A 24,290-nucleotide genomic window follows, 5' to 3' on the forward strand; every position below is an offset into this window, starting at 1 on the left:
ACATTTTGTATTTTTAAATTATTTAAACTGCAATTTAATTATCATCTATTATTATCATGACTTTGCTGGCGGCACAACTCGATTTAATTTAAAAGTTCACTCTTTTGTTAAAATGTTTATAGCACAAGAGTGAGGGCTTCAACTCTTGACAGTTGATGTATTGTAGGCCTATTTGTCGTTAGAATACTGTTTTATAAAATACCACAGTCCACTAACAAGTCGATATAAAGCATAATTTGTAAAAGACAACTCAGCCGCGCACGGATAGGTTTGGGGATTAGCTCCTGTCAGCGTGCAGAAGTTTGAAACTGAATAAGGAAGTAACTCGCCAAAAAGTCAAAATAAAACAGTTGATTTTAGGCTACTCAGGAAGACAGTAGAGGGCCATATGCGGATGTAATTAAATACTGAAAGGCGTTTGACGCATGTGTGCGCCACACATGGAGAGGGTTTCCCCATACAACAATCTACCGTCAGCATTTTGATAGCGGCCGGCGATGATTGCCAGAGGCATTTTCTCGTACAACTCAAGGAATATGCTTAGGAAGAATAGGATAGCTTATTACTGTTACTTTGTTTCAGTACGACAAAATAGATATACAACTGTAGACTTTTTAAATGACTAGATTTGAGGGAGAGCGCTTCAACTGATTTATTTGGGTATATCCAAGTCTGTTGCGCTTCAAGTCGCACGTTTACACACCACCACCAAATGCCGAAGGAGAGGAGAAAGACCTCCAAGGAGGCTGGACTTTCTGGGGCTAGGATCAACAGCGAGCGCAAAAACAGCCGCAGATCAACAGAGATCTGCGATGAACTCTCTCAGATGGCGGATCAAGTGGTCGGCCCATCGGCAGAGCAACCTTTTCTAAGCTCAGCACAAGCGGAGACGATTATAGAAGTGCGCCGAGTACCGCAAGTCACTATCACACCGGAGGCAGGTGGTTGCTCCCGAGAGATGCAGCAAGAGGACTGGGGGGACGTGGACGGCCCGCTGCGACGGAAGATGTCCAACTCCTCCATCTCCTCAACAGGGTCGTCACTGGTGGAGTCCGAGGACGATGTCCTCAGCGACAACGAGACGAAGAGCAGAGGCATCATCACGCTTGATCACCTAGGGGACACGGGGGAAGTGAGTATAGCTCTTGCAGCCTACCAAGTTTTGCAGCTCTTCATAATTGTAGACAGTATTCTGTGATAATTTTTCTCCAGTTGGTAAAGATTTATACGATCAGACCAGATCAACAAGTAAATCAAGTTGCTGAAATAATACACCTGTTGCTCCTTTTATTCATGTTTTCGATGTAGTGGTATTGTATTCATGTTCGACATATTATGTCTATTTTTAAACTAGTTTGGATGCAATTATAATTCTATGATATGATTATATCAACTTTGTTGCAAAACCTTGAGAAAAGATGCCGACCATAAGTCGTTTTGTGTTTACTCTCTTGTCTGATTTCTACTGCAAATTTACCATTTACTAAGTGATGAGGGTCATGTGTTATGGGACGGGAGTAAATAGTAAAAAGTTATTATTAAGAACAACGATTTCATGCAGCCTGTTGAGATGTGCTTCAGTGGTTCAATGAGAATCAACAGTGAAAGAGCTGTTGCACGAAGAGCCTCTTTACTGCAGACTGACTGTATGGTGAAATTGTCAAAGTACAGTACTGACATATTAAGACTGCATTAGTGGTCTTGCTTGATTCTTACAGAGGAATACTTGATTGTTATCACCAATCCCTTCCTACTCCTCAGAGCTCTCATACCGTGATGGGTAGTTGGGGAAAACACTGGTAATGCTTTATAAGCTTGTAGTGTCTTGCCTCCACACCCTTAGACATCTGACTCACTATGCACAAGTCTAAACAGCCCTCTGTTTAATCTCTGACATGTACAATGGCTCACACAGTAATGAATACAACACAGTGTGGTCTGACATGGCCTTTGTTTAATTTAAAAGACAAGAAATGATTAAATACATGATCAGACAGTAGCACGAAATGAAAACATTGAGGAGACAACCAGCAGATTTCTGTGTTTCTAATTACTAATGATGTGTGAACACTGAGCATTTGGCATATTTAGCTGCTGTTTGGACGCTCTGCCTTGTTTGTGATCATGTGAGATATTTAAAAGGTCATTTCCTCTTGTGTGGTAATCTTCAGACATGCATAGCTCTCCTTAAGAGATGCATATCTAGAGGAAACCAGAGTAGCCAGGCCAGTTATGTTACTGTTGATTTCTACGTATTTATTGGATGTTCGGAATCAGAACATTAAGCTGTTTACCATTCTAGAACGTTTCACGTTGGCTTAAACGTTTTATATCTTAGTAACAATTGCAGACACTGGCGGCATGATCTACAGTAGGATTCTGTAGATTATGTTTCTCTTATCAAGCAGGGTGTGCATTTTACTTCAGCTGTGATTGATGTGGAACTAAAACCAAGATCTTATGTTTACATAAACATACAAAACTAATTTGTTCAAATAACTCATGAATTAATTGTATTCATGTTCAAAACACCCACAAAAATTTAACATACACACAAGTTTCTTGTGGGAATTCACACTTACATTTTCCTAAACCCCAAACCCTAACCCTCAACTTAACCCAAAAACCTAACCTGAACCCTAACCTTAGCCACTAACCCTAAGTATCCCTGCCACTAAACCCTACTCTTAAAGTTATTCGACCCCCCCCCCTTCCCCCCGCTAGAAATAGCACTTGAACTTGTGAGGACTTGGAAAATGTCTTTACAAATGTAATGTTTCTTAGGTAGCTTTTAAGGGGACATCAGGCGCTTACAGTATAATAGCCAACACACACACACACACACACACAAAACATACAATTGGTAAGACACTTGTCTGACACTTTTCAGTGTCAGACAACCGTTTTTAAGCACCTACAATGTTGATGGTAATAACAAAAACATATTATCACTTCAGGGCACATCACAGAGTGATGCATGTGATGTCTGATACATGTGATGCATGTGATGTCTGATACATGTCAATGTAGTCTTTGTCTTCTGCCCCGTCCAGCATCACATCCTGCTTCAAGTCACATTCAAGTGTAATTGTTTGAAGCAGGCCTGCCTTTCTCTAATCCTACTTCTCCTCTCAGCTACCTCCATAGAAGGTCTGCTGCTGTCAGTTTCCTTTAAACAGACTGAACACACATGGCCAGGCAGGCTGCGCTGCAGTGTACACACTCCACAGTTCCTTCACTCTGTGTTCAGCGGACTGCCTGCCCTCTCTCCTTCAGCTCTCAGGGGTCAATACGGAGGCCCTGTGGCAGCTAAACTCTCCTTAAACCTCACCCTTCTCCTCTATTGACTGTGTTAGCCACCCTGTAATAGAGTAAAAGGAAGTGCCTTGCGGGGTCTAAAACCTTTTTTCAGCTCACATGGAGAAAGTAGAACACGGGGGGTGTGGTGCACATAACCTGTACCATGCCCCTTAAAACCACAAAGAGAGTTACATTTCTGATTCAGTATGGTCGCAATGACCCATTAAATTCAAGGTTATCGCGCTATCAAAACCGAAAACCTCACTCTTGCCTTTGACTGTTAGCCATGTAGAAATAGCATTAAAGGAAATGGAAAACGTGACATGTTGGGTCTGACTTTTTCAGGCACTGGTCATGCACAATCAGCCCACACACAGAAAGCAACCCACGCACCACCATCATGCCCTTTACAACCACAATGATATTTCAGTTTTAAATCCTGATTCTGTACTCTGACAATGACCCATTTTATTAAAGGTTTTCATGCCTGACGCTAACTAACCTAACTGAACATAGCCTACTGCATTAATACCAAACATGTTTAATAATGATCAAGATAAGTACATGTAAAATACACACACATTATGTCCTCTAACAAGCAATCTGATAAACCCGTTCTTGTGTAATAAAGTGATGATGAATTCACTGAATGTGAGAAATTGAGTGGTGGCACACTTGGGTGTCACTGAGATAGGGAGTGTCAAAGCTCTCAGTGTTTCTTGTGTCTAGACAGACAGCCACTTCTAAGGACGGCATACCTCAGAACCCCTCCATCTATAGAGCTTCCACAATCACTAAAGCATTATGACATTCCATCTCTTCGGGAGTCCACTAGTACGGTACCGTCACACTAACAGATCCGTTTAGAATCCATTAGTGGTTCGGCTTCCATAGTTCCATAGAGAGAGAAGCAAACTGCTTGGGTGAATCATATTATTGTCAGTATCCTATTCCAGGCAGTGTGACTGTTATGTAATTATAGGCTGGTAAAGTTCAAGTACCATGGGCTTTTTTTTCTTTGTGGCTGTTGTTGCCCAGTTTTTTGTTCAACAAATTACACTTACACGAGCATCAAAGGAAGCTGTTCCCATGACAGTGCATGTGGACAGGAATAGATGGAACAATGCACACATCCATTTTTACATAAGTGTAAAATGCAAGTTCAACATACTTTGTTTGACTGTGGTGGTTGTGTACAGTAAATGTGTTCAATATTTGTCAAGGGCTGAGTCTTAAGCCTGACTGTGTGTGTACACACAAATAAGGACTTGGGGCAGGACTCAATTTAAGTTTTTTTTGTACATTTTTAACTCAAGTTATTTTACAGCACTAATATACATTCTACAATCATTATTGGCACAAGAATGAAGTGTTGTACTGCTGTTTTAGACACAAATGAGTTAGTGAGGTGTTGCATTGCTTTATTAGATGTTTGTTAATTAGGTGTTGTAGTGCTATATCCATATAGTGTAGGAGAGGTGTGGCTGATGCATGCTCTCTTTCAAAGTCATGTGTAATGTCAACAATAAGTACAATGGACAGTTTCTGTGTTGAAACTGGGGTACCGTAGGAATGAAGAGTTTTTTTGTTCCTGAGGTGAAGCTTGAGCTTATGTCTATGGAGATGTTTCAGTTTTTTCTACATTTGACTCTCAATGTTTCCAAACAAGTTGATGATGATGTATATGGTTTTGTATTTTAGAGAGAGAGAGCGAGAGAGATTGTTTATGGGCCTGTAAGGAAGCGTGCCTTCTAACACCCTCACAGGAGGCTAGTGGTGCCAGGAGTGAGCAGCAGCAAGTGGAGCATATCGCCTTTCAATACTATCTGGTACTTGTTTGGAATGTCACCGTTAAGTCAGTGTTCATATGATAGTGTTCTTGTTTTGTGTGTTATTGTCAAATGTATTGTTTGTGATGTATGTTTTTACGTGTGTGTTTCGAATTAGTATTCACTACAGTGTACTGGGCAACAGGTTCAACTTCCTGTTTTAGGTTAATCATAGCAATAAGCCTCCTTTGTTTCCTATGCATATCCATTTACAGATTAGACAGCAAAGCTAAAACTGACTTAAAAATGTACATGTTGCTTGCCACTGACTGAAGCCTTGTTGGCGTGGTAACGGTCTTTTTCCTGTACATGACAGATGGATGAAGTATTCCTCCTACTTTTCTTCAGCAGGTGTTTAGTGCTTTTTTTCTGTCTGTGAAAAAAACATGTTGTCAGTTGTGTGTGTGTGTGTGTGTGTGTGTGTGTGTGTGTGTGTGTGTGTGTGTGTGTGTGTGTGTGTAAAAAAACACATGCTGCTGACAGCATGGTGTGTAAGTGGTTACATTGGTCATTCAGGGAGGTACTGTAGGGATAGGGAGATTTCAAAGGATGTCAAAAAACAGGGATTTAGTCCAATGTTGATCGAGTGTGGAAACAACACAGAGGTCTCTCCTGAGACATGATCACCAACACAGGAGATTAAAACTGAAGAACCCCAGATATGGATTGGAACGAATTAGAATATGTCAGTATTTTCCTAATCCCTCAGAGTCTATATGATGAAGAATAGTCAGAGAACTGTGTCCTCCTGTTTATGATATTATGCTGAATGTGGGGTTCATATTCGCTTTTGTTGGCCTCCATGTTTCTCAGCACAGCCGACCATGGTGGAAGATAAAGACCATCGTTCAATGGCCCTTAGTGGCCTCCCAGAGGAAACGACTGTCCTGGGTGCAGCTAGCTGGACATAAAGGTAATAAAACACGTGTACAAACATCCTGCTTGATTGTCCCAGACTGTTTGCATTCAATAGCATAAACAGTCCCATTAAATTGATCTCGTTTGTCTACTCCAGGCAGTTTCAAGGCTGGCGATGACGGCACCATTCTGAAGAAGTTCTCGGAGAACGAGAAGCTGTGTTTTGAGCGTCTCCGTGGTGACGTGCTGCAGGCGTTTGTTCCAGGGTACCACGGGGTGGTGATGAAAGATGGAGAGACCTTCCTTCACATGACCGACCTGCTGGCCTCCTTCGACCTGCCCAGCGTCATGGACTGCAAGATAGGAGTGAGGTAGGATACCAATGAGAGAGACAGAGAGTTTAGAAAGAGGTTGATTGCAACTTGTTAAAACTTGATTTGGAATGAAACTGCAGAGTGATATATGTTATATGTTATGTTATATAGCGTATCTTTCATGCACTCAGCTAAGAGTATGCTGAGATAGCCAAATGGAAATGGCCATTAGCTAAACATACACACAAGATTTAATCCATGGTAAAACGTTAGCCGCTGAAACATTATTTCTGTAGTTAAATAAACGAACGGCATCCTCGGTTTTTCCACGTAAATGTCTTGTGGTAACCAGTTATTATTTTAACAGCTGAATAGTATCATGGTATAATCAAGATTGGTGCCTTGATCAAGCACATACTCATTCTCAACCAAGTCTAAATGAATCTCTGTTTGTTAAGTGCATGTGGATACAGTTAAAAGAATTTGTATGATGACGTGATCCCTGTAATAATCCTATAATAACAGTGACCAGACTGATTAATCAGATCCGGACCTGACACAATTTCTTTAAGTTAAAAGGTCATCTTTATCAAATTAAAAAATTAAAAACACACAACTACTGTGTGTTTCCTGGCAAAATAATGTAAGCCGCACACACCAAACAAAGTGTGAAAACAGTAGCAACAGATAACAGATAGTTGACTACTAAATAACACAGGGAGTTTCTGCCTTAATAAGCTAGTCTGAACATGCAGAGTATTAGCTGTTGTTTGCCAGCACCTGTTGTTTTATAGATCTATGATACGTGAATACAAACATGCAATGTACTGAGCCGCAGGTTTCCTGTGCTGAGCCACACAGGGGTGCGCGCACAAACACACACACACACACTTACACACACAATCACAAGCAAGCAAATGAGTGCAGTCATAGGGCGTCCCTGGAGACTCCCCTTAGATAAAAAAAAACAAACAAAAAACGACCACAAAGAAAAAAAGAAAAACACTTACTGCTAACACATCTGGATTGCACAAGCTCACACAATCCCACTAACACACATAAATGTATGCATGCACATGCATGCACGTCTGCACTCACACATTCACACACACTCACACACACTCACACACTCACACACAAGCTGTGTCCCCCGGAGTCTCCTCTGTGCTTCCTTCTTTTTCAGAGCGGAAGTTCAGTGAAAGAGTGAGCAGACTTCTCTCACGCTAACAGACCAGCAGCGTTGTCTGCCGTGTTGTGTAGACCACGGCTCCGTACTAACACTCACAGGACATTCTTTTGTCACTTATCAAGTCTAGAATGTATACGTATGTACCCTAGTACATGTATAATGTATTAGGGTAAAGATACTAACCCATACAGTACTGTATACCTACAGTTTGAGGTTGCTCCATATCTACATTCCCTCTACCTCTGCCTGTCTTCACTACTACCTCTCTCTCTCTATCTCTCTATCTCTCTGTCTCTCTCTCTCTCTCCCTCTCTCTCTCTCTCTCTCTCTCTCTCTGTCTCTCTCTCTCTGTCCCCTCACTGTCCAGGACGTACCTGGAAGATGAGTTGGTGCGAGCACGGGAGCGCCCCAAGCTACGGAGGGACCTGTATGAGAAGATGCTGGAGGTGGACCCAGAGGCCCCAACCACCCAGGAAGCCCAGCAGAGGGCAGTCACCAAGCCCCGCTACATGCAGTGGAGAGAGACTCTCAGCTCCACACACACTCTGGGCTTCAGGATAGAGGGTATCAAGGTAGGCTGGACCACGAACTGTACGCTTACACACACACATGCACACAAACACGCACGCACACACACACAAACACACACACACTGAGTTGTTCTTCTTGCCCTCTTAGAAAGCTGATGGGACATGCTGCACCACCTTCAAAAAGACGCGGACTTCGGAGGACGTCACCAAAGTCTTCAGGGAATTTGTGGGAGACAACACACACATCAGTGTACGTCTGCAGCCTCACATATGTCTCTAAAACACACACACATCACTGTACGTCTGCAGCCTCACATATGTCTCTAAAACACACACACACATCAGTGTACGTCTGCAGCCCCACATATGTCTCTAAAACACACACACACATACGAATCTGTCGGCTTCCGCAGAATTTATTAGCATGTGCCATCTAAGATAGGCTCTAGACAAACAGTTTTCCAAATAGTCAAATCTAAAACAAACTGGTAAATATTTGGTCTGGATGAGCAACTACGATCACCTGTCAAAAATTCAATTAGCTGTTTCACAAGGTACACAGAACTGCACACGCATCATCACAGTAACATGATCATCTGTTAACTGATCAAGTTCAAGGGTATGCAAAATAGATCTAGAAGTTTATGTACTGTATCTCTAAAATATATGACGCCCAGCATGTTCCATATCACTATCCTACAGGACACATATTTAAGCAGACTGACTGAGATACAGCAAGCTCTCAAGACATCCGAGTTCTTTAAACAACATGAGGTGAGGAAATGGCTGACTTGATGTCTGTTGTCAAAGATACAATACGTATGATAAAATACAATACACGTCTCGAGAATGACTCTATTTGTAACAACAATGACAACCTTTCAACTCTGCCCATCTCCAAGGTCATTGGCAGTTCTTTACTCTTTATCCACGACCACACTGAACAAGCTCAGGTGTGGCTTATTGACTTCGGCAAGACCACGGCGCTACCAGAGGGCCACACGCTCAACCACCATGTTCCCTGGCAGGAAGGCAACCGTGAAGATGGCTACCTGTTGGGCCTGGACAACCTTATCCTCACCCTGGGCTCTGTCAACACAGCAGGTGCCAAGGATGAGGGCACCAGCGCTCAGGGATCGGTGACTAGTAAAAAATACTAGTTACAGGAAAAAAAGCCTAGTGAATGAACGAGTGAAGTTCGTGAATTGACACGTAGTGTGACACGAGAGATGACTCCTGTGGAACAAACGTCTGGCAGGGCAGAGCACATGTCTACCACTGAAGCTGATCAAGCTGTACCAATCAGAAACCATCCAGATCCATCCAAAACTGGGACTATGACTGAAACCTTTGGCAGACCACTGTATGTATCTGCCCTAGCACAACTCTTGTCTCTGTGTCCTCTGGAAGGAATGAGGTTAAAAAAGTGGTTGCGGTTGTATTGTCCACTGACCACTGAACTTCTCTAACATGGCCAAGCCCTGGATTCTTGTTCTTTTTATCTATTTAAGGGTTCCCTTTTTATCAGCATTGAGTATATGCCCAGGAAGCCTTTTATTATGACTCATATGCCTAGTAAGACTCAAAGACTACAAACTTAACCGAAAATAGTATAGCTGTTCATAAGTTGAAATGTATGTTACCACCTTGATATTCAATGCACTGGGTTTCACAATGTTGTACCTTCAACCAATGAAATGTTGTACCTTCAACCAATGATAGCCACCTTAACCTCTTCAAAATACCTAAATCAACGTTGCAGGCCCGTTCCTCGTGGTCATAGTGGTCTGACAAATGTGGCCACTTCACTCGATTAAGAGCAAAAACCTGAAACTAAATTTAGAACTGTTCCGCCCCACTATCCAAATATTCAAATCCCCCTATTTCGGTAAACTCTTAACTATGGCCGCTCTAGTTTAACTGAGTAAAAAGATAGCTTTTTGTTAGTTTAGTTTTCTTACGGTACAGTAGCTAATGCTACCCGTCAGTACATAGTAGGCTATAGCTAATCAGCTGTTAGGATTTTGAGAAAGGCTCCTCTGTTGGATTTTTATTCATATTCACAAATACATAGTCTAGATCTTAACCACTGGTCTCTTGACTAAAAACCTAATAAACATCCAAACTGTACATTTATTCTCATCTGTTTTAATGCGCATTTCCATTACCGTGTCTCATTCTCCTCACTTTCTCTCAACCTCTAACCTTGGGATTTTTTTCATGTGACCCTCAATTGTCATTTGCATGTAATCATTCAAGTAACAAATCTAACACAGCCTAGTATGCAGTGTATGACAGACGCATGCACTTATGTCTGAACCAAAACTCCAAGGGCTACAGAATGAGCGGTGTCCCTATTCCTAGGAAACAGAGGACTGTGACCTTGACTGTGGTACTTTGGTATCTCCGGTACCTCAGGGTGGTGCTATCCTAGCTCCTCTGCAGTGTTGCTACCCCAGTTTGACACTCATGTGAGCATAATGGTTTTAAGGACATTCTGAAGGTGTGATTGATAAATCTTTAATTCTGTAATCAAATTAACATGGATTGTCTTTTTATTTCTTCCCTAGCCACATGTAGAAGCTGAATGTGACAGCTAAAGGTTTTCAGGGGCCATGTTGTGTCTTAATGAAAGTGAATCAGATAGTCTTTAGTCTTCTGGTGGTTGATGAATAACCTCACAATAAAACACTATTGCCTTATATCCCAATGAGTTAACTGTGATGGGACATACTGAATTGTGATAATAAAATATACTGTACAAACATTTGTATCTTTTCTGCATTAAGTGGAACAGTACTGTTTACAGACCGACACACAATCCCACACAGGTGATCCACTGTATATATTTATTTATTTGGGGTAGAGGTGAGGTACATAACAAATATATTGCATAGAGTTTATATCATAACATTTGTTCTAATGTAGGCACAACACTTTCAACTAGTGAGTCAGTAACATGAGGTGTAATTCAATTAAGTCCAATAAAGGTAGGAGGTTGTATCCTGATGGTAGGAAAGAGTGAATCCAGCGTGCGTCACAAAGAGCCTCCAACCAAGACCTATGGCTGTGATCAGACCGTATCAGAGCAGGTAAACCAGTATGGCTGTGATCAGACCGTATCAGAGCAGGTAAACCAGTACGGCTGTGATCAGACCGTATCAGAGCAGGTAAACCAGTACAGCTGTGATCAGACCGTATCAGAGCAGGTAAACCAGTATGTCAGGATGAGTCGGTCACATTGTTTGACCGTAATTGATCCCCCAGGCAACTTGCCCATCAAGTTGAGTCACAAACAGCAGACATTTGCATGCCTCCAAATCCTCATCACCATCATCATCGCCGTTATCAATCACCACCATCATCATCATCACCGTTATCAATCACCACCAAGATCATCATCACCGTTATCAATCACCACCATCATCATCATCATCACCGTTATCAATCACCACCACTATTATCATCATCATCACCATTATCAATCACCACCATCATCATCACCGTTATCAATCACCACCATCATCATCATCATCACCGTTATCAATCACCATCATCGTTATCATCACCGTTATCAGTCACCACCATCATCATCACCGTTATCAATCACCACCATCATCACCGTTATCAATCACCACCATCGTTATCATCCTCGTTATCAATCACCACCATCATCATCACCGTTATCAATCACCACCATCATTATCATCACCGTTATCAATCACCACCATCGTTATCATCACCGTTATCAATCACCACCATCATCATCACCGTTATCAATCACCACCATCATCATCATCATCATCACCGTTATCAATCACCACCATCGTTATCATCCTCGTTATCAATCACCACCATCATCATCACCGTTATCAATCACCACCATCGTTATCATCACCGTTATCAATCACCACCATCGTTTTCTTCTCGATCCTCATCCCATTTTTCTATTAAGTTCTCTTAAAATTGACTATCAACACAAACAGTACCACTTCAACAAAAATATAATAATAATGTTCAGGATGGATATAAATACTAAGAAACAAAGAAAAAAAAAAAAAAATGGCATGTCTACACTTGAAGCAAACCACAGTAAACTGCATCAGATTTAAATGCTGCCCCCTGCTGAGTACAATGAGATACTGCACAGAGCCTGCAGCAGAGTGACAGACGGTAGCCAATGGCAGTGATCAACTATAAGACATCGTTATTAAAACATCCATACATAGCTATCCTCGAAATGAAGTAAAAACCTCTACAACTGTCATGAGTTAGTCCAATTTACACACACATACATAACTAGGGTATTTGTTTAGTTTCAAATCCATTCGAATCTCATTTCAAATTTAATTCGATCAGGTTTACCTAGAAATGTACTTAACTAAACGACAAATTATTTTGATTATATGTGAATAAAAAACACAAAGTTAGTACTCAATGAACTCAAATACACGCCAACTAAGAAAAGAGAAACAGTTCTACAAAAATGACTAAATATGAATATCTACAAAATTCATATTTTGACCAGGAGCATCACAGCTTCATGAAAATGTATTTGACAAAAATAGGGCCAAAATCACTTGGTTCATATTTCTGCAATCTTATGTTGGTTTGAACTGTGTGTGCGTGGAGTGTTAGGGTGTGTTCCAGTGTTCTACTACCACAGTAGTGGGTTCATTCTACAACCCCAGTGTTACCTACAGCATGTTCCCATGTTCTAAAACCCCAGTGTTAAGTAGAGGCAGAACCATGGATCCTGACCTACCATTTCCAGCATGTTCCAGTGTTCTGCTACCAGTCTTAGGTCTACTCCAGTGTTCTAGTACGCCAGTAAGGGATGTGTTTCAGTGTTCTGCTACCATAGTGATGGCTGTGTTCTAGGACTCCCCAGTAATCGGGTATTCTAGGATGAATCTGTTCCAGCGTTCTAGAACCCCCTGAGGTGGGGTGTTGCGGTGCTCTAAACGGGAGTGACACTGAGGTCCTCAGAAAGGGAGAAGCCAGAGTCTCTGTCCCTGGTGGGCTTCTCAGCTTTGGTGTGCCTTCTCACGTCCTCGTGTCCGTAGCTGGCGTGGCGCTTCAGGAGCAGCTTGGGCATACAGGACGAAGTCGTGCCCAGACCCAGAGCCAACCCCAGGCCTGAGCCTGACCCAGACCCTGAGGAGCAGCTGGGGGCAGAGCCTGTAATGGTGCTGGTACCGGAGCTGGAGCTGGGCTCTGGGGCTTTGGGCACCACTAGGGGCAGGCTTTCAGCCTCGTAGCTCTGCTCGTCGTACGCATAGTTGACGTTCCCACAGGGGAAGCTCTGGAGCTTGGCCAGGTCCATGCCAACCACTGTGCCTGCACCACCTGTAGGGCATTTCCGGGAGGCCAGGTTGGTAGGTGCCTGGGAGGCAGACAGAGTCTGGCAAGAGGGAGAGGGGCTAGGGTTTGAGACAACAAGGCTGCTGGATCCATCCCACCCAGACTCAGGGCACTCTAAAGCAGTGTTGGGAGTGGCAGACTGGGGGGTGGATGTGGAGGACGAAGTGGACAGGGGCATGGACTGGGTGTGGGCCAGAGCCTTCTTTCCCCTGCCAAAGCTCTCCAGAACCCAGGACCCGTAAGTAGGGTTCCACAGGTTCTTGGTCTTGTTCTTCAGCCTCTGGCTTCCAGAGGAGGAGGAGCTTCTGGAGCAAGGGCGGTGGTGGAGCCACGCCCCCTGACACGCCCCTATGGCTGGCACAGGCTCTGCCCAAGAAGGCTCCAAGGCCTCACGGTATGATGTCACTTCCTGTGGAAGCTGCTGGGGCCGCTGGAGGAGTAGGCGGGGCTTGTGGGGCTGGGGGAGGGGCATGGGGGCAGTGCCAAGGCCCAGGCCCAGGCCGCCCAGCTGATTGGAGGGATCCTGTGAGGAGGAATGAGAGACTAGAAGAGGAGTGAGGCTGCTGGAGGTCTCAGGACGGAGTGCTGCGCTCCCATCCTCCTCCACCGTGGGGTCATACTCTACTGGCAGGGGTGTGGTGATCACATCTGGGTCCTGAGAGAGGGAGGGAGAAAAAGTGAATAAAGGGGGGAAGGGTGGAGGAGGAGGTAGGTAAGATGACAGACATAGGAAGAGAGGGAGAGAGAGAGAAGGGGAACAGGAAAGAAGGAAGGGAGGGAAGAATAAAGAGTTTAAAGAGCAGAAGGTTAGGGAAGGTAAACAAGGAACAATGGTGGTGTCTGTATTGTCTATCAGTGGGGCGGAGCTAGGAGAAAACCAGGGTACCTGAGTGCAGTAGTTGACTCTCTCCAGGATGGTGGAGAAGTTGGGTCGGTGTTCGGGGCAGTGCTGCCAGCACTGGGTCATGATCCGGTAGCTGCATAACAGAGGGGGGTGGAAAGACACAATCTTCCCTCATCAACTGCTATCAGTACAGTATGTACAGCATTCAGCCTAACCCTAAGCCATGTTTAAGACATGGATAGCAACCTCTGAATGGTCGTCTTATCTAAGAATAAGTACTTTGTCTCTGTAAATAAAGATTGTGCATCATCTCAGATAAACAACAAAACAATTACAATTCTGATATGGTGTCTGATGTGTTACTGAGCCATAATAATGTATTCATTGGCAGACACTTTTATACAAAACAATGAACAGGGCAGATCGGAACCTGGTCCTTCTTAATCTGAAGTCAAATGCTCTGCCATTGATCCATTCCTATCCCCTGATAGCTCTACCCAATACTGTGGCTGTGCTGTGATTAAGCTGTTCTTACACAGGGCCAGGGCAGCTCTTAGGTGGGTCCATTCGGCCCCCACTGGTGACAAACTCCAGCACCTCCTGGTTGGTCTTACAGGGATAGGGCATGTAGCCCAGAGAGAAGATCTCCCACAGCAGTACTCCAAATGACCTGCAGGGGGAGATGAAGGTCAGTGATTTCCCCGTGACTTCACCATACTCATGGCCAAGCTGGGCACTCAACAAACTTGGAATCTTTTGAAGAATCTGTTGGTGGTCTTACTGAATCCTGAATACATGATGCTATAATGTATGTGCAGTATGTGGTTACCATGTGTCAGTCTTGCAGGTGAAGATGCCCTCCATGAAGGCTTCAGGAGGCATCCACTTGACTGGTAGCATGGCACGCCCACCCTTTCTGTAATAACTGGCCCTGCACAGAAGCATTAACACCACAAAGGCAGCACATTGTCAAATAGGCTTCACACAACAGCAAAAACACTCTCATGGCCGAGGCGGTGCTGTTAAATGCTGCATGTGTTTGAACGTATATTGATTACAGGTTCATCGTCGTTTGTTTATGGACAGGAATAGGTTAGAGTACCTGTATATGTCACGAGCCATTCCAAAGTCCCCTATCTTGGCCACTCTGTCGGAACCTGGACAGGTCAGCAGACAGTTTCTGGCAGCTATGTCTCTGGACACAGAAAACAACCTTTAAAATCAATCCAAATCCCAGGTAGAGATGTGCTAATGCTTTCTATCATGGTGATAATGAATGATGAAACATGGTGATGAAGTGGGATGAGGCAGGGGAGTTGAAACCTGTGTATGAAGTGGTTCTCCTCCAGGTAGCGGCAGCCGAACGCGATGTCTCTGGCCATGTGGAGAAGCTCCAGCATGGTGAGAGACGAGGACTGACCCTGGAGACAGACACACACACGATTAGTTTCACATAGTAAACAAAGACACTCAAGTTTGTATTGCTATTCTTGTGGGTCTCTTTCAAAATCTTGTTATCCCTCACCGTCACCTTAACCATAACCATCATCTTTAAACAAGCCTCCCCATGCTCCGCCCCCCCCCCCCCACACACACACACACACACAGACACACACACACCCCTTGCCCTGACACAATATTCTACAAAGAGAGATGTACACTGTAGAGGATGACTTTGATTGGGACACAGTGTGTTGCAGAATGATGGATGATTACGAGGCACTCTGGAGACGTACAGCTCTGGGTCTGTTCTGCCTGAGGAAACTCTTCATGTCTCCTCCAGTCATCAGTTCCAGCAGGATGAACCGGGGCAGGATCTGAAGACTCACTCCAATGCAACGCACAATATTCTGGTGGCTGAACTTACTGTGGATACACGGACAAAGACACAATGCACATTTATGTTCAGGTTTTTAAGCCATTTTCCTGTTAGCATCTGCCAAATGTAGGAGAGGGAAACTAAAGCCAATAGTTATATAGGCCAATTTGAATAAAAGTAGAACATAATTTTCACAAAATCCAGTTACACAGATTTATTTGTTGACAAAACTTTCAGGATTCTCGGTATTGCATTTTAGGGGTTAGCTCATTGCTGTGCACCAAGATCTGGCCATAAGTGTGTGTGCCAGAATTCAGTCCTGGGACACATTTAATGGTGTGCGTTTTGCTGACGGCTCCATAGCGATACTATTAGCAAATGCCTTCCAAAAACTGTGCTGCGCTGATTCAGTTCTCTGAGTCATGAATACGAGTCTCCAGGGGCCCATCACATGACTGTCCGCCTGTTCCTCGAGTTCCACACAGTTCAGACTGACCCTTTACTAACAGGATTTGTGGCCTGCCCCCACGCTCCATGAGTGCTAGCTAATGTTCTGAGGTGAGTGTTTGGTTTTCAGTAAGTGCTCACCCCATGGGGCCCTTGTAGTGACTGCTTTTACCGAGGTCCCTTAAGTTGGGAACCTATGCCAGCTCATGTTTGGAAATGAGCTTCGCTACGGTATGCAGTTATGGAACTCACGCTGGAGCGTCAGCTTATCTGCGTAGCTAAAGTAGCAAACAATCTAGTGTTAGCTCTGCCGAAGACCAGCCGCTCTCTCAGTAAAGAGCAGTTGAGACACGTTACCAAAATAAGGAGAAGAATAGAGAAACAGATCCAGTGAGTGGTAGCGTGATGATCGTTCGTGTCTCATCTGTTCTGCAAAGGCATTGTTGTATTGAGTAATGAAGTGCACGTGTCTAAACAGCGAGCTACGGGAAGTGAAGGGGGGGCCAGCGCGTTCCAGCTCACCTCATGATCAACGCCTCCATCAGGAAGTCCATTTCATCCTGCTCTGAGCAGATCTCCGGAAGGGTCTGTGAAGCAGAAAGGTAACCCATAATAACATCTATTCACCCCAGACACACTCGCATATTTGTGTGATATTGCCTGCTATATAGTTGATAGACTGACCTTGATGGCCACCTGCATGGCTGTGTTCTCTCCTGTCATGCCCAGCACCTGGCCCTCATACACCTCCCCAAATGCACCATGACCCAGAGCTCTGAAACACAGACACAATCACCATAACAACTCCAAGTATGTGTGTCTGTATTAAGATCCGTATATGTTTATTGTTTGCACCTTCCTGCCACAGTAAATTCCGTGTTTGTGTAAACCAAATTCTGATTCTGATTCTGTGTGTGAATATGTGTGTATACATGTAATGTATGTGTGTGTATAATGTATGTGTGAGTGTGTGTGTTTGCACATGGGTCTGTACCTAAGGAGGGTGATGTTCTTGCGATGGACCTCCTTGAGCTCGGAGAACGACGCAGCCTTGCCAGCGAAGCAGTAGTTGGGGTTGTAGTCCGTCATGATGGTGGAGGAGCGGATCTTACTGAGCTTGTACTCCGGACTCTGCAGACGCATACGAACAGCGTGGAGCTGGTTCTTCTTCCGATAGTAGACTGGGGGGGGGGGGGTAGGAAGAGAGAGAAAGATGAGGGAAATAGAGAGAATTGGAGCCAGAGAGAGAGATAGAGAGAGAGAGAGAGAGAGAGAGACAGAGAGAGAGAAGGACACGGAAAGGGAAACCTTGTTACTATGTTTTTTATTGATCGTCCCAAAACACTGATACATCAACTCTGTAACTCGGCAGCTGTGTGGAGCTGAATGAATTATCCTAGCCTCCAGCCCCTGACCCATGCTCCAGAGACTAGCTAAGCCAGTGCCAGTGACCGTTCCAGTGAGTGAGGACTCACCCTCCGCGGAGGTGGCACGCAGCCCCGATGCAGGCTGGTAGTCTGCAAGGGGGGAGGGGGCGCTGCGTGCAGGTAAGAGGTCCCCACTGCCGACCGCTCGAGCCGCTGGTGCAGATGCTCGGGACTGGGGTGGGGGTGGGGGGGTTGGGGGAGGCGGGGGAGGAGGGGGGGAGGGCGCCCGGACACAGACTACCACCCTGCATGGGGGAGAGCTCAGGTGGAGAGACACCGTTAACCTCCTCCAGGAATGTGTGTGGGAGTGTCAGAGAGTGTGTGTGTGTGTGTGTGTGTGTATACATGGCATGTATGGGTGTTTTACTGTTTTGCAGGGGCCCTATAATGTCTTTACAACTTACACACTGTGGTAACGATAAGGTCATTGATGACACATGATTAAACACAATGAGACATCAGGCCCTTCAGCTCCAGCTACAACATGCTTCTGGGGGCAGACTCCATGTGTGCGTGTCATATCCTGTAGTGTACTGACAAGACTGCCTGGAGGAACTGTCACTCCGAAATTTAGCTTAGTGTTACAGGAGGGTTTTATTCAGCATTAGGAAACATACACAGTTACACAGTCAGTTGTGGCACAGCTTGGTACAGTTAGTGTTCAAGTCAAACTCTACATATCTGGATATCAAACCAGCAATGGATGGGCAAAGGGTTTCTGGTTGGTTCTGTCAACTCCAGCAACAAACACTGACAACCATTCCATAATTGTTGTCCTCGTGTGCGATATGTTATCACAGTATCCTAGAAGTTGGTTGATTGGGCTCAGTAAGAGCTAAGCTGATACTGTAAGATTCTAGGCTGGAATCCCTCCTCCTCCGAAGCCCAGTTCTACCAGCTGATGGGTGCTGAAGACCAGACATGGGAAGAGTTATTCCCAGCCAGTCAGCCATTTGCACATCTCCATAGGGCTCTACAGTACAGTTCACCCTGGACTGAGTCAACTGTGCTTTATCAAGACTCTAACATGGTGGCAGAGGTGCTTTAAAGCACTCCTGCATCAGGAGGGGGGAAGGGAGAGCCCTGGGTAGGGGGGTGGGGTGCGGGGGTAGTGGGGATAGGGGAAGGATGAGGTGGGGTGCGGGGGTAATGGGGATAGGGGAAGGATGGGGTGGGGTGCGGGGTTAGTGGGGATAGGGGAAGGATGAGGTGAAGTAGAGGAGAAAGAAGAGGACAAGATGTGAAGAAAGAAGATGAGGAGTTAGAGGGGTGGATGGAGTAAGAGGACGAGCAGAAGGGAATGACAAGGAAAAGGAGGAGGAGAAGGAAGTGAAGGACTTCCCATTTCTCACAGTAACTGATGGACATCCAAAAGAGAAATATTACTTAATCCCTCACTGTCCTATAGTCTTACAAAAAACACACAAATAAGATAAGGTATTTGGTTAAACATAAGTAGACATAAAGTGTATATTCATAGCAGCAGTCATTATAAACTTCTCTTCTCTTAAGACAAAGTAACAGTCTAGTATTATTACCAGGCTTGGTGACCTCTCCTTTTTGGAACTAAAAATCTACAACTAACAGGTTAATAGCAGTCTGTTAAAGTTATTCCCTAATCATTCCTCTTAAAGCAGTTTTATTGTGCAACTATAAACAGTAAGCTTTCCAACAATGAAACAATGTTTCACCCTCAGTTGAAAACAAACAGTAATTTGAGAACCACAGGACTCTATATAAGTACCATATTGTTCTGGAACTGTTTGAAAGTAAGGCCATGTTGGACCCTTTGTCAGGATACGAATAGCGCCAGGTGGGGAGAATGGGAACATGGGACAGAGGGCCTTTCCATTCATGTTGAACCACAGAAAAGTGGCACATCCACTCTGACACTGTAAGACCATGTTTCTCTCCTGTTCTCCACAGCAGGTATCCCAGCTGAAGTCTGTTACGCAGGGTGAATGTGTTGCTTAACGCTGACCTACCAAATGTAATCCAGTGGGATTTTCCCATGGTAGAACTACAATCCACTCCCCACCTTATAGACCTATCTATGCCAAGACACCCCTTTAGGCTGTTAGTACTATATATGCTAACAGTTTGATACAATGGCCCACATTACATAATAAAGTACACTGGAACAAGGCATCAGTCTGTCAGACTCATTATACTCCTGCCCCTACTATACTCAATATGTGTGCACAACCAAAAATTGGTGTGGAATGTAAACTGAAAAAATTCACTGCAAATCCTTATTCCACAGAATACAACTTGTATAGTGAAATGTACATTTGTAGTGTAAAGAGCCTCTTTGATTTATATATATATATATATATATATATTTAGTCTGTACATAATCAAAATCACTTGGTCAGTCAACATTTTCCCTTGATACAACAGCTTCAAGGGCCAGGTCTTTATCTGTGTGTCTAAGGCCAAGGGTCAGGGGTCAAGTCTGTCTAAGACCGAGGGTCAGAGTTCAGGGGTCAGAGGCGATGAAAGGTGGAGGGCACAGAGTCGACACACATCTGGAAGAGTCTCTTACTGAGGGTGAGGCTGGCGCAGGTCAGCACGATGCCCGTCACCACGGTCGACGCCACCACTGCAAGGATCAGCGAAAGAGATAGCTGGCCGTCAGGGGAAGGGACCTGGGATGCTGTTGGGGGGGGGGGGGGGGGGGGGGGGGGGGGGGGGGGGGGCAAAGCTAAAATGTTAAGAGTAGAGACAGGGTTCCAGCATTTTTCTATTGTTATTTCAGTTGTATTTAATGAAAATGTGTCTGCACTGTGCAGTCCCCATACAGTGTGAGGTAACATAAGGGTCAGCATGAGGTCACAAGGCCTACTGCAGGTAATAAGAAGGCCAATGCTCATTTTACAGTCTTTGTCCTGAATTGCCCCTTTAACCACTTGACCATGGAAGGAAGGATTGCTGCCAAAGGTAAAAAAGGTTTGTGTAGCTACAGGTGGAGTGCAACCAAAGTCACCTGTGCAGGTCACATTGTCGCTGGCTAGGACCTCCTCATTGTGGCAGAGACAGAGGATTAGTCTGGTGTCGTCGTCCCACTTGCAGCTCTGAGTTTGACAGTGGCTGCAGTTGAGCTGTACCTTGATCTCACACTCTCCGTGGCTCTCCATGGCTGAGAGACACAGCAAAGGAAAGCAGGGCTGGATTATTTATGTGTCACTGCCAGAGTTGGCAAAAGTACACACATCCTTCACTCAAGTAGAAGTACAGATACTTATGTTTCAGTAAAAGTTGAAGTATTGACTACACTTTTTCACTTAAGTTAAAGTAAAGAAGTATGGGCTTTGACATGTACTTAAGTAAAAATAAGTCATTACTACTACCTGTTGTGTGTAGTGTTTTAGTAAAAAGGTGTCCAGAAAAGTACAGTAACAAAGTATTTTCACAGTGTAATAACAGTGTGTAATAACAGTGTAAACATTTTTTTCAAGTGAAATTATATCAACCTTTACAAAAGAAATCGAAACCTATTTTCCTAAAGGTTTTTTCAAACACAACACGACACCAATTTTTTTTTTTTTTTTTAATTTTTTTAATTATTACTTTTTTTCGCAAATAGTTTTTTTATCTTTGGAATATTGTTTTGTAAAAACTTGTATTCAAAACAAAAAAACTAAATTTGAAGACGACATTATCTAAATCTATGTGTCTGTGTCTGTCTCCACAGACAACCTGGCTTTCTGCTTCAGTCCACAGGAGCATTGTCAGCACATAATTGTGCAATAAATTATATTGTCGTGCTGGCAAGAAGAATCATTGGCTGTCTATCCATTCACATCCACCCATAAACAGACACAGTGGCGCCAATGGTAACAAGTTCCATGAGGACCTGAATTAGTGAAGTCAGTGTCCACAGCAACTAGCCCACTCCTTTCCCCTCCTTGTCTAAATAATGAGAATCAGGTGGTCACCCCCGCACCCCCCCCCTCCCCGCTACACACACACACACACACACACACAGACTTGTGAGTATCTTTGTGTGATTTGAACCTTGTTGGTAGAAACACCACTGTTGGGTCTGAGTTTCTGTGGTGGTTGTGTAAGCTCACCTGCCAGAGGCTGCAGGAAGATCTCCCCCATGGGATGAACAAAAGAGATTCCATCCTGACCATCTGTTGTGATGTCATCTGTCAGCGCTGCGTCTCCACCTGAGATGAAGAACCATTGAAGTCAGACTTATGGTGACTACATGAAGTCCCATTCACGCTTTTCTTTCATTGACCATAACAGGTAGCCCTCACAGAGATCTCTCCCTTTTCCAGAATTTGTTTCTGCCAGTTATCCATAGGGAACAAATATGACAGACCAATCATTTATGTGAGTTAACATTAACGACTAGCAAGCAAGATGACCGATAATTTAGGTCATTCTAATGTAGCTAAAAATTGTTAGCTAGCTAGCCAAGCTAACGTTACTGCTCAAATCCTAGATAGCTAGAGCTACTTTGATTATGTGAGTTAGATAATTCGTAATTGTCAATGTAGCTGAAAACGTACAATTTGAACCCCTTTTCCCTCTTGCTTAAAAGGCAGCAACATAGACTCCTATGTACATTGTTGTTTGTAACTGCTTGCTACAGGAAGTTGTTGACTTGGCTTATGCAATGTGCAGAAGTGATGCGTGCATAGTGTATTGAAGTGGGCGTATGCAAGTTAAGGCGGAAATGTCAGTTGGTCTTTCGTCAACATGCCAAGCGTAACTATTGACGTTTCGGTCATGATGAATTAAAGGCAAAATGTAATAAAAAAATGTGCAAGAATTTTTATACTAAAGCACTTAACCTATCCAATGATGTTCAATTCTGAGATTATCTCAATAAAGCATAATTCTTAGAAATACATAAGAAATAATGGGTGTATAATACATTTTGTTGAGAATCTAAACAAGCTCCCCCTTATTTATCACAATAGTGTCAGTGTGTAGTAAGTGTGCCTCTACTTCAGCTTATAGCCCTGAGCAGGAGAGATGGTGAGTTTGACTCTCTGACCCCCTGCTTTAACAGCCCTGACAGATTCACCACAGATTGGTAGCTGCTAGAAAGGAGTGCCGAGCTCTGAGATTCACCAATAAGCCCTGCACACACACAGAGCTCTGGCTCGGTAGAGAAAGTTAAATCAGAGCAGAAACAGAGATGAAGTGATAACGAGAGATGGAGGGAGAAAAAGACAGGGAGAGAGAGAGAAAGAGAGAAAGAGAAACAGAGGGTTATAATGCTGAAACAAAAGACATATATTTTAGAATCTCACCTCTGTACCCTCCTCCTCCTCCACCGGCTGTGCAGGGCCCCCCTCCACCCCCAAAACCCCCAAAGGTGGCCCACTCCAGCTTGGCAAGGGCCTGGGAGCATGTTGAGCCCCCCTCAGCCCCCTCCATGAGAGACTTCCCGGCCCACACGTAGCTGGATGTGTCCTTTAAGCCTCCACCTCCCCCTGCAGCACACACATGCACAAAGACACACATAAGCATGCACACACACGTCTTTGAAACTTTACCACACAGACACACACCTCAGTAAACAAACGTGTTTTAGTAAGATGAACAGATAGAGGTGCTACGTGTATCCAAAGCTTGCTGGTGATGGAGGATTTAGGTGGAATGTTCCATGAGACTCCTCCAAGGCCACGACTGCCTCTTCACTGCCATATATGTCCTCCTCTCAGGGGTCAGGACCGGGCACAGAGCTAGGGCTCATGGAGCCAGGATTATGATCGACCTAGACGCATACCTAACCCGATCAACAATGAGCATGTTCACCAACAAAAAAACATTCATGCCCACATCCGCCAACAGCCCTGGGACATCTCTCCGACAGTTGCCTTTGTTAGTGTTGGCTGGCCTCTGTCAGGGTGGCAGGCAGCATTAGACTTCAAGTATCCTTGGTGACAGAAAAGCCCGTGGAGAGGAGCTGAAGCAGCGCAGCCCCGTCTGACTCTGTTCTGAGGAGGCTCCTTCTAGTCTCGAAGGGGGCCTCCTGAACTTACAAGGAGGGAAACACCAGCTGTCTCAGAGAGCAGGTAGATCTACACACCCAGAGAGACACACAGAGAATCCTTGGCGTCCTTTAGAGACCAGGGATCTGCAGACACGTGATGGTGTCCCCTCAGGGTTTCCATGGTATCACTTTAGGAATGCAGGGAAAAGGCTGCTGGAGACCAAGTGCCGTGGGAGCCCTGGTCTAATCCCTGTGTCCAGATGTTCTCCTCAGATAAAGACCACTGGAGAACAAGCTGGCAGGAAGAATTTCCGACTGCCATCCCTTCCTTGCTGGCTGAGACCTGGGCATGTCTCCTAACCAGAAGGGCTAAAGGTGAGGCTTCAGGTGAGGTGCAATGCAAGCAGAGA

General features: G+C 44.5%; 2 protein-coding genes across 2 annotated transcripts in view; one reads left to right on the plus strand and one right to left on the minus strand.

The window, feature by feature from the left end:
• The first annotated feature begins 312 nt into the window (after positions 1-312).
• Positions 313-9,630, plus strand: itpka (inositol-trisphosphate 3-kinase A). Its single transcript, XM_047051985.1, has 7 exons — positions 313-1,132; positions 5,943-6,042; positions 6,145-6,358; positions 7,858-8,062; positions 8,169-8,270; positions 8,723-8,794; positions 8,923-9,630. The coding sequence occupies exons 1-7, from the start codon at positions 713-715 to the stop codon at positions 9,178-9,180; spliced, it is 1,371 nt and encodes a 456-aa protein (XP_046907941.1). The 5' UTR covers positions 313-712; the 3' UTR covers positions 9,181-9,630.
• A 2,244-nt stretch (positions 9,631-11,874) lies between these two features.
• Positions 11,875-24,290, minus strand: part of ltk (leukocyte receptor tyrosine kinase) — a 35,648-nt gene continuing 23,232 nt past the window's right edge. Inside the window, exons 16-29 of the mRNA XM_047018390.1 lie at positions 23,195-23,377; positions 21,998-22,096; positions 20,908-21,060; positions 20,467-20,577; positions 17,489-17,675; positions 17,179-17,269; positions 17,017-17,081; positions 15,965-16,094; positions 15,552-15,649; positions 15,331-15,423; positions 15,058-15,159; positions 14,764-14,898; positions 14,271-14,361; positions 11,875-14,039 (exon numbers count right to left, since the gene is read on the minus strand). Of these exons, the coding sequence (XP_046874346.1) occupies positions 12,981-14,039; positions 14,271-14,361; positions 14,764-14,898; positions 15,058-15,159; positions 15,331-15,423; positions 15,552-15,649; positions 15,965-16,094; positions 17,017-17,081; positions 17,179-17,269; positions 17,489-17,675; positions 20,467-20,577; positions 20,908-21,060; positions 21,998-22,096; positions 23,195-23,377 (2,597 nt within the window). The 3' untranslated portion in view covers positions 11,875-12,980. The remainder of the gene's footprint in view (positions 14,040-14,270; positions 14,362-14,763; positions 14,899-15,057; positions 15,160-15,330; positions 15,424-15,551; positions 15,650-15,964; positions 16,095-17,016; positions 17,082-17,178; positions 17,270-17,488; positions 17,676-20,466; positions 20,578-20,907; positions 21,061-21,997; positions 22,097-23,194; positions 23,378-24,290) is intronic.

This window comes from Hypomesus transpacificus, chromosome 3 (assembly GCF_021917145.1).
Source record: "Hypomesus transpacificus isolate Combined female chromosome 3, fHypTra1, whole genome shotgun sequence".
In the NCBI taxonomy this organism is placed as follows: Eukaryota; Metazoa; Chordata; class Actinopteri; order Osmeriformes; family Osmeridae; genus Hypomesus; species Hypomesus transpacificus.

Coding starts and splice junctions, on each gene's coding strand:
- itpka (XM_047051985.1), top strand. CDS start 713: ATGCCGAAGGAGAGGAGAAAGACCTCCAAGGAGGCTGGACTTTCTGGG. Junction 6,043..6,144: donor GCAGCTAGCTGGACATAAAG/GTAATAAAACAC, acceptor TGTCTACTCCAG/GCAGTTTCAAGGCTGGCGAT. Junction 8,271..8,722: donor GAGACAACACACACATCAGT/GTACGTCTGCAG, acceptor ACTATCCTACAG/GACACATATTTAAGCAGACT.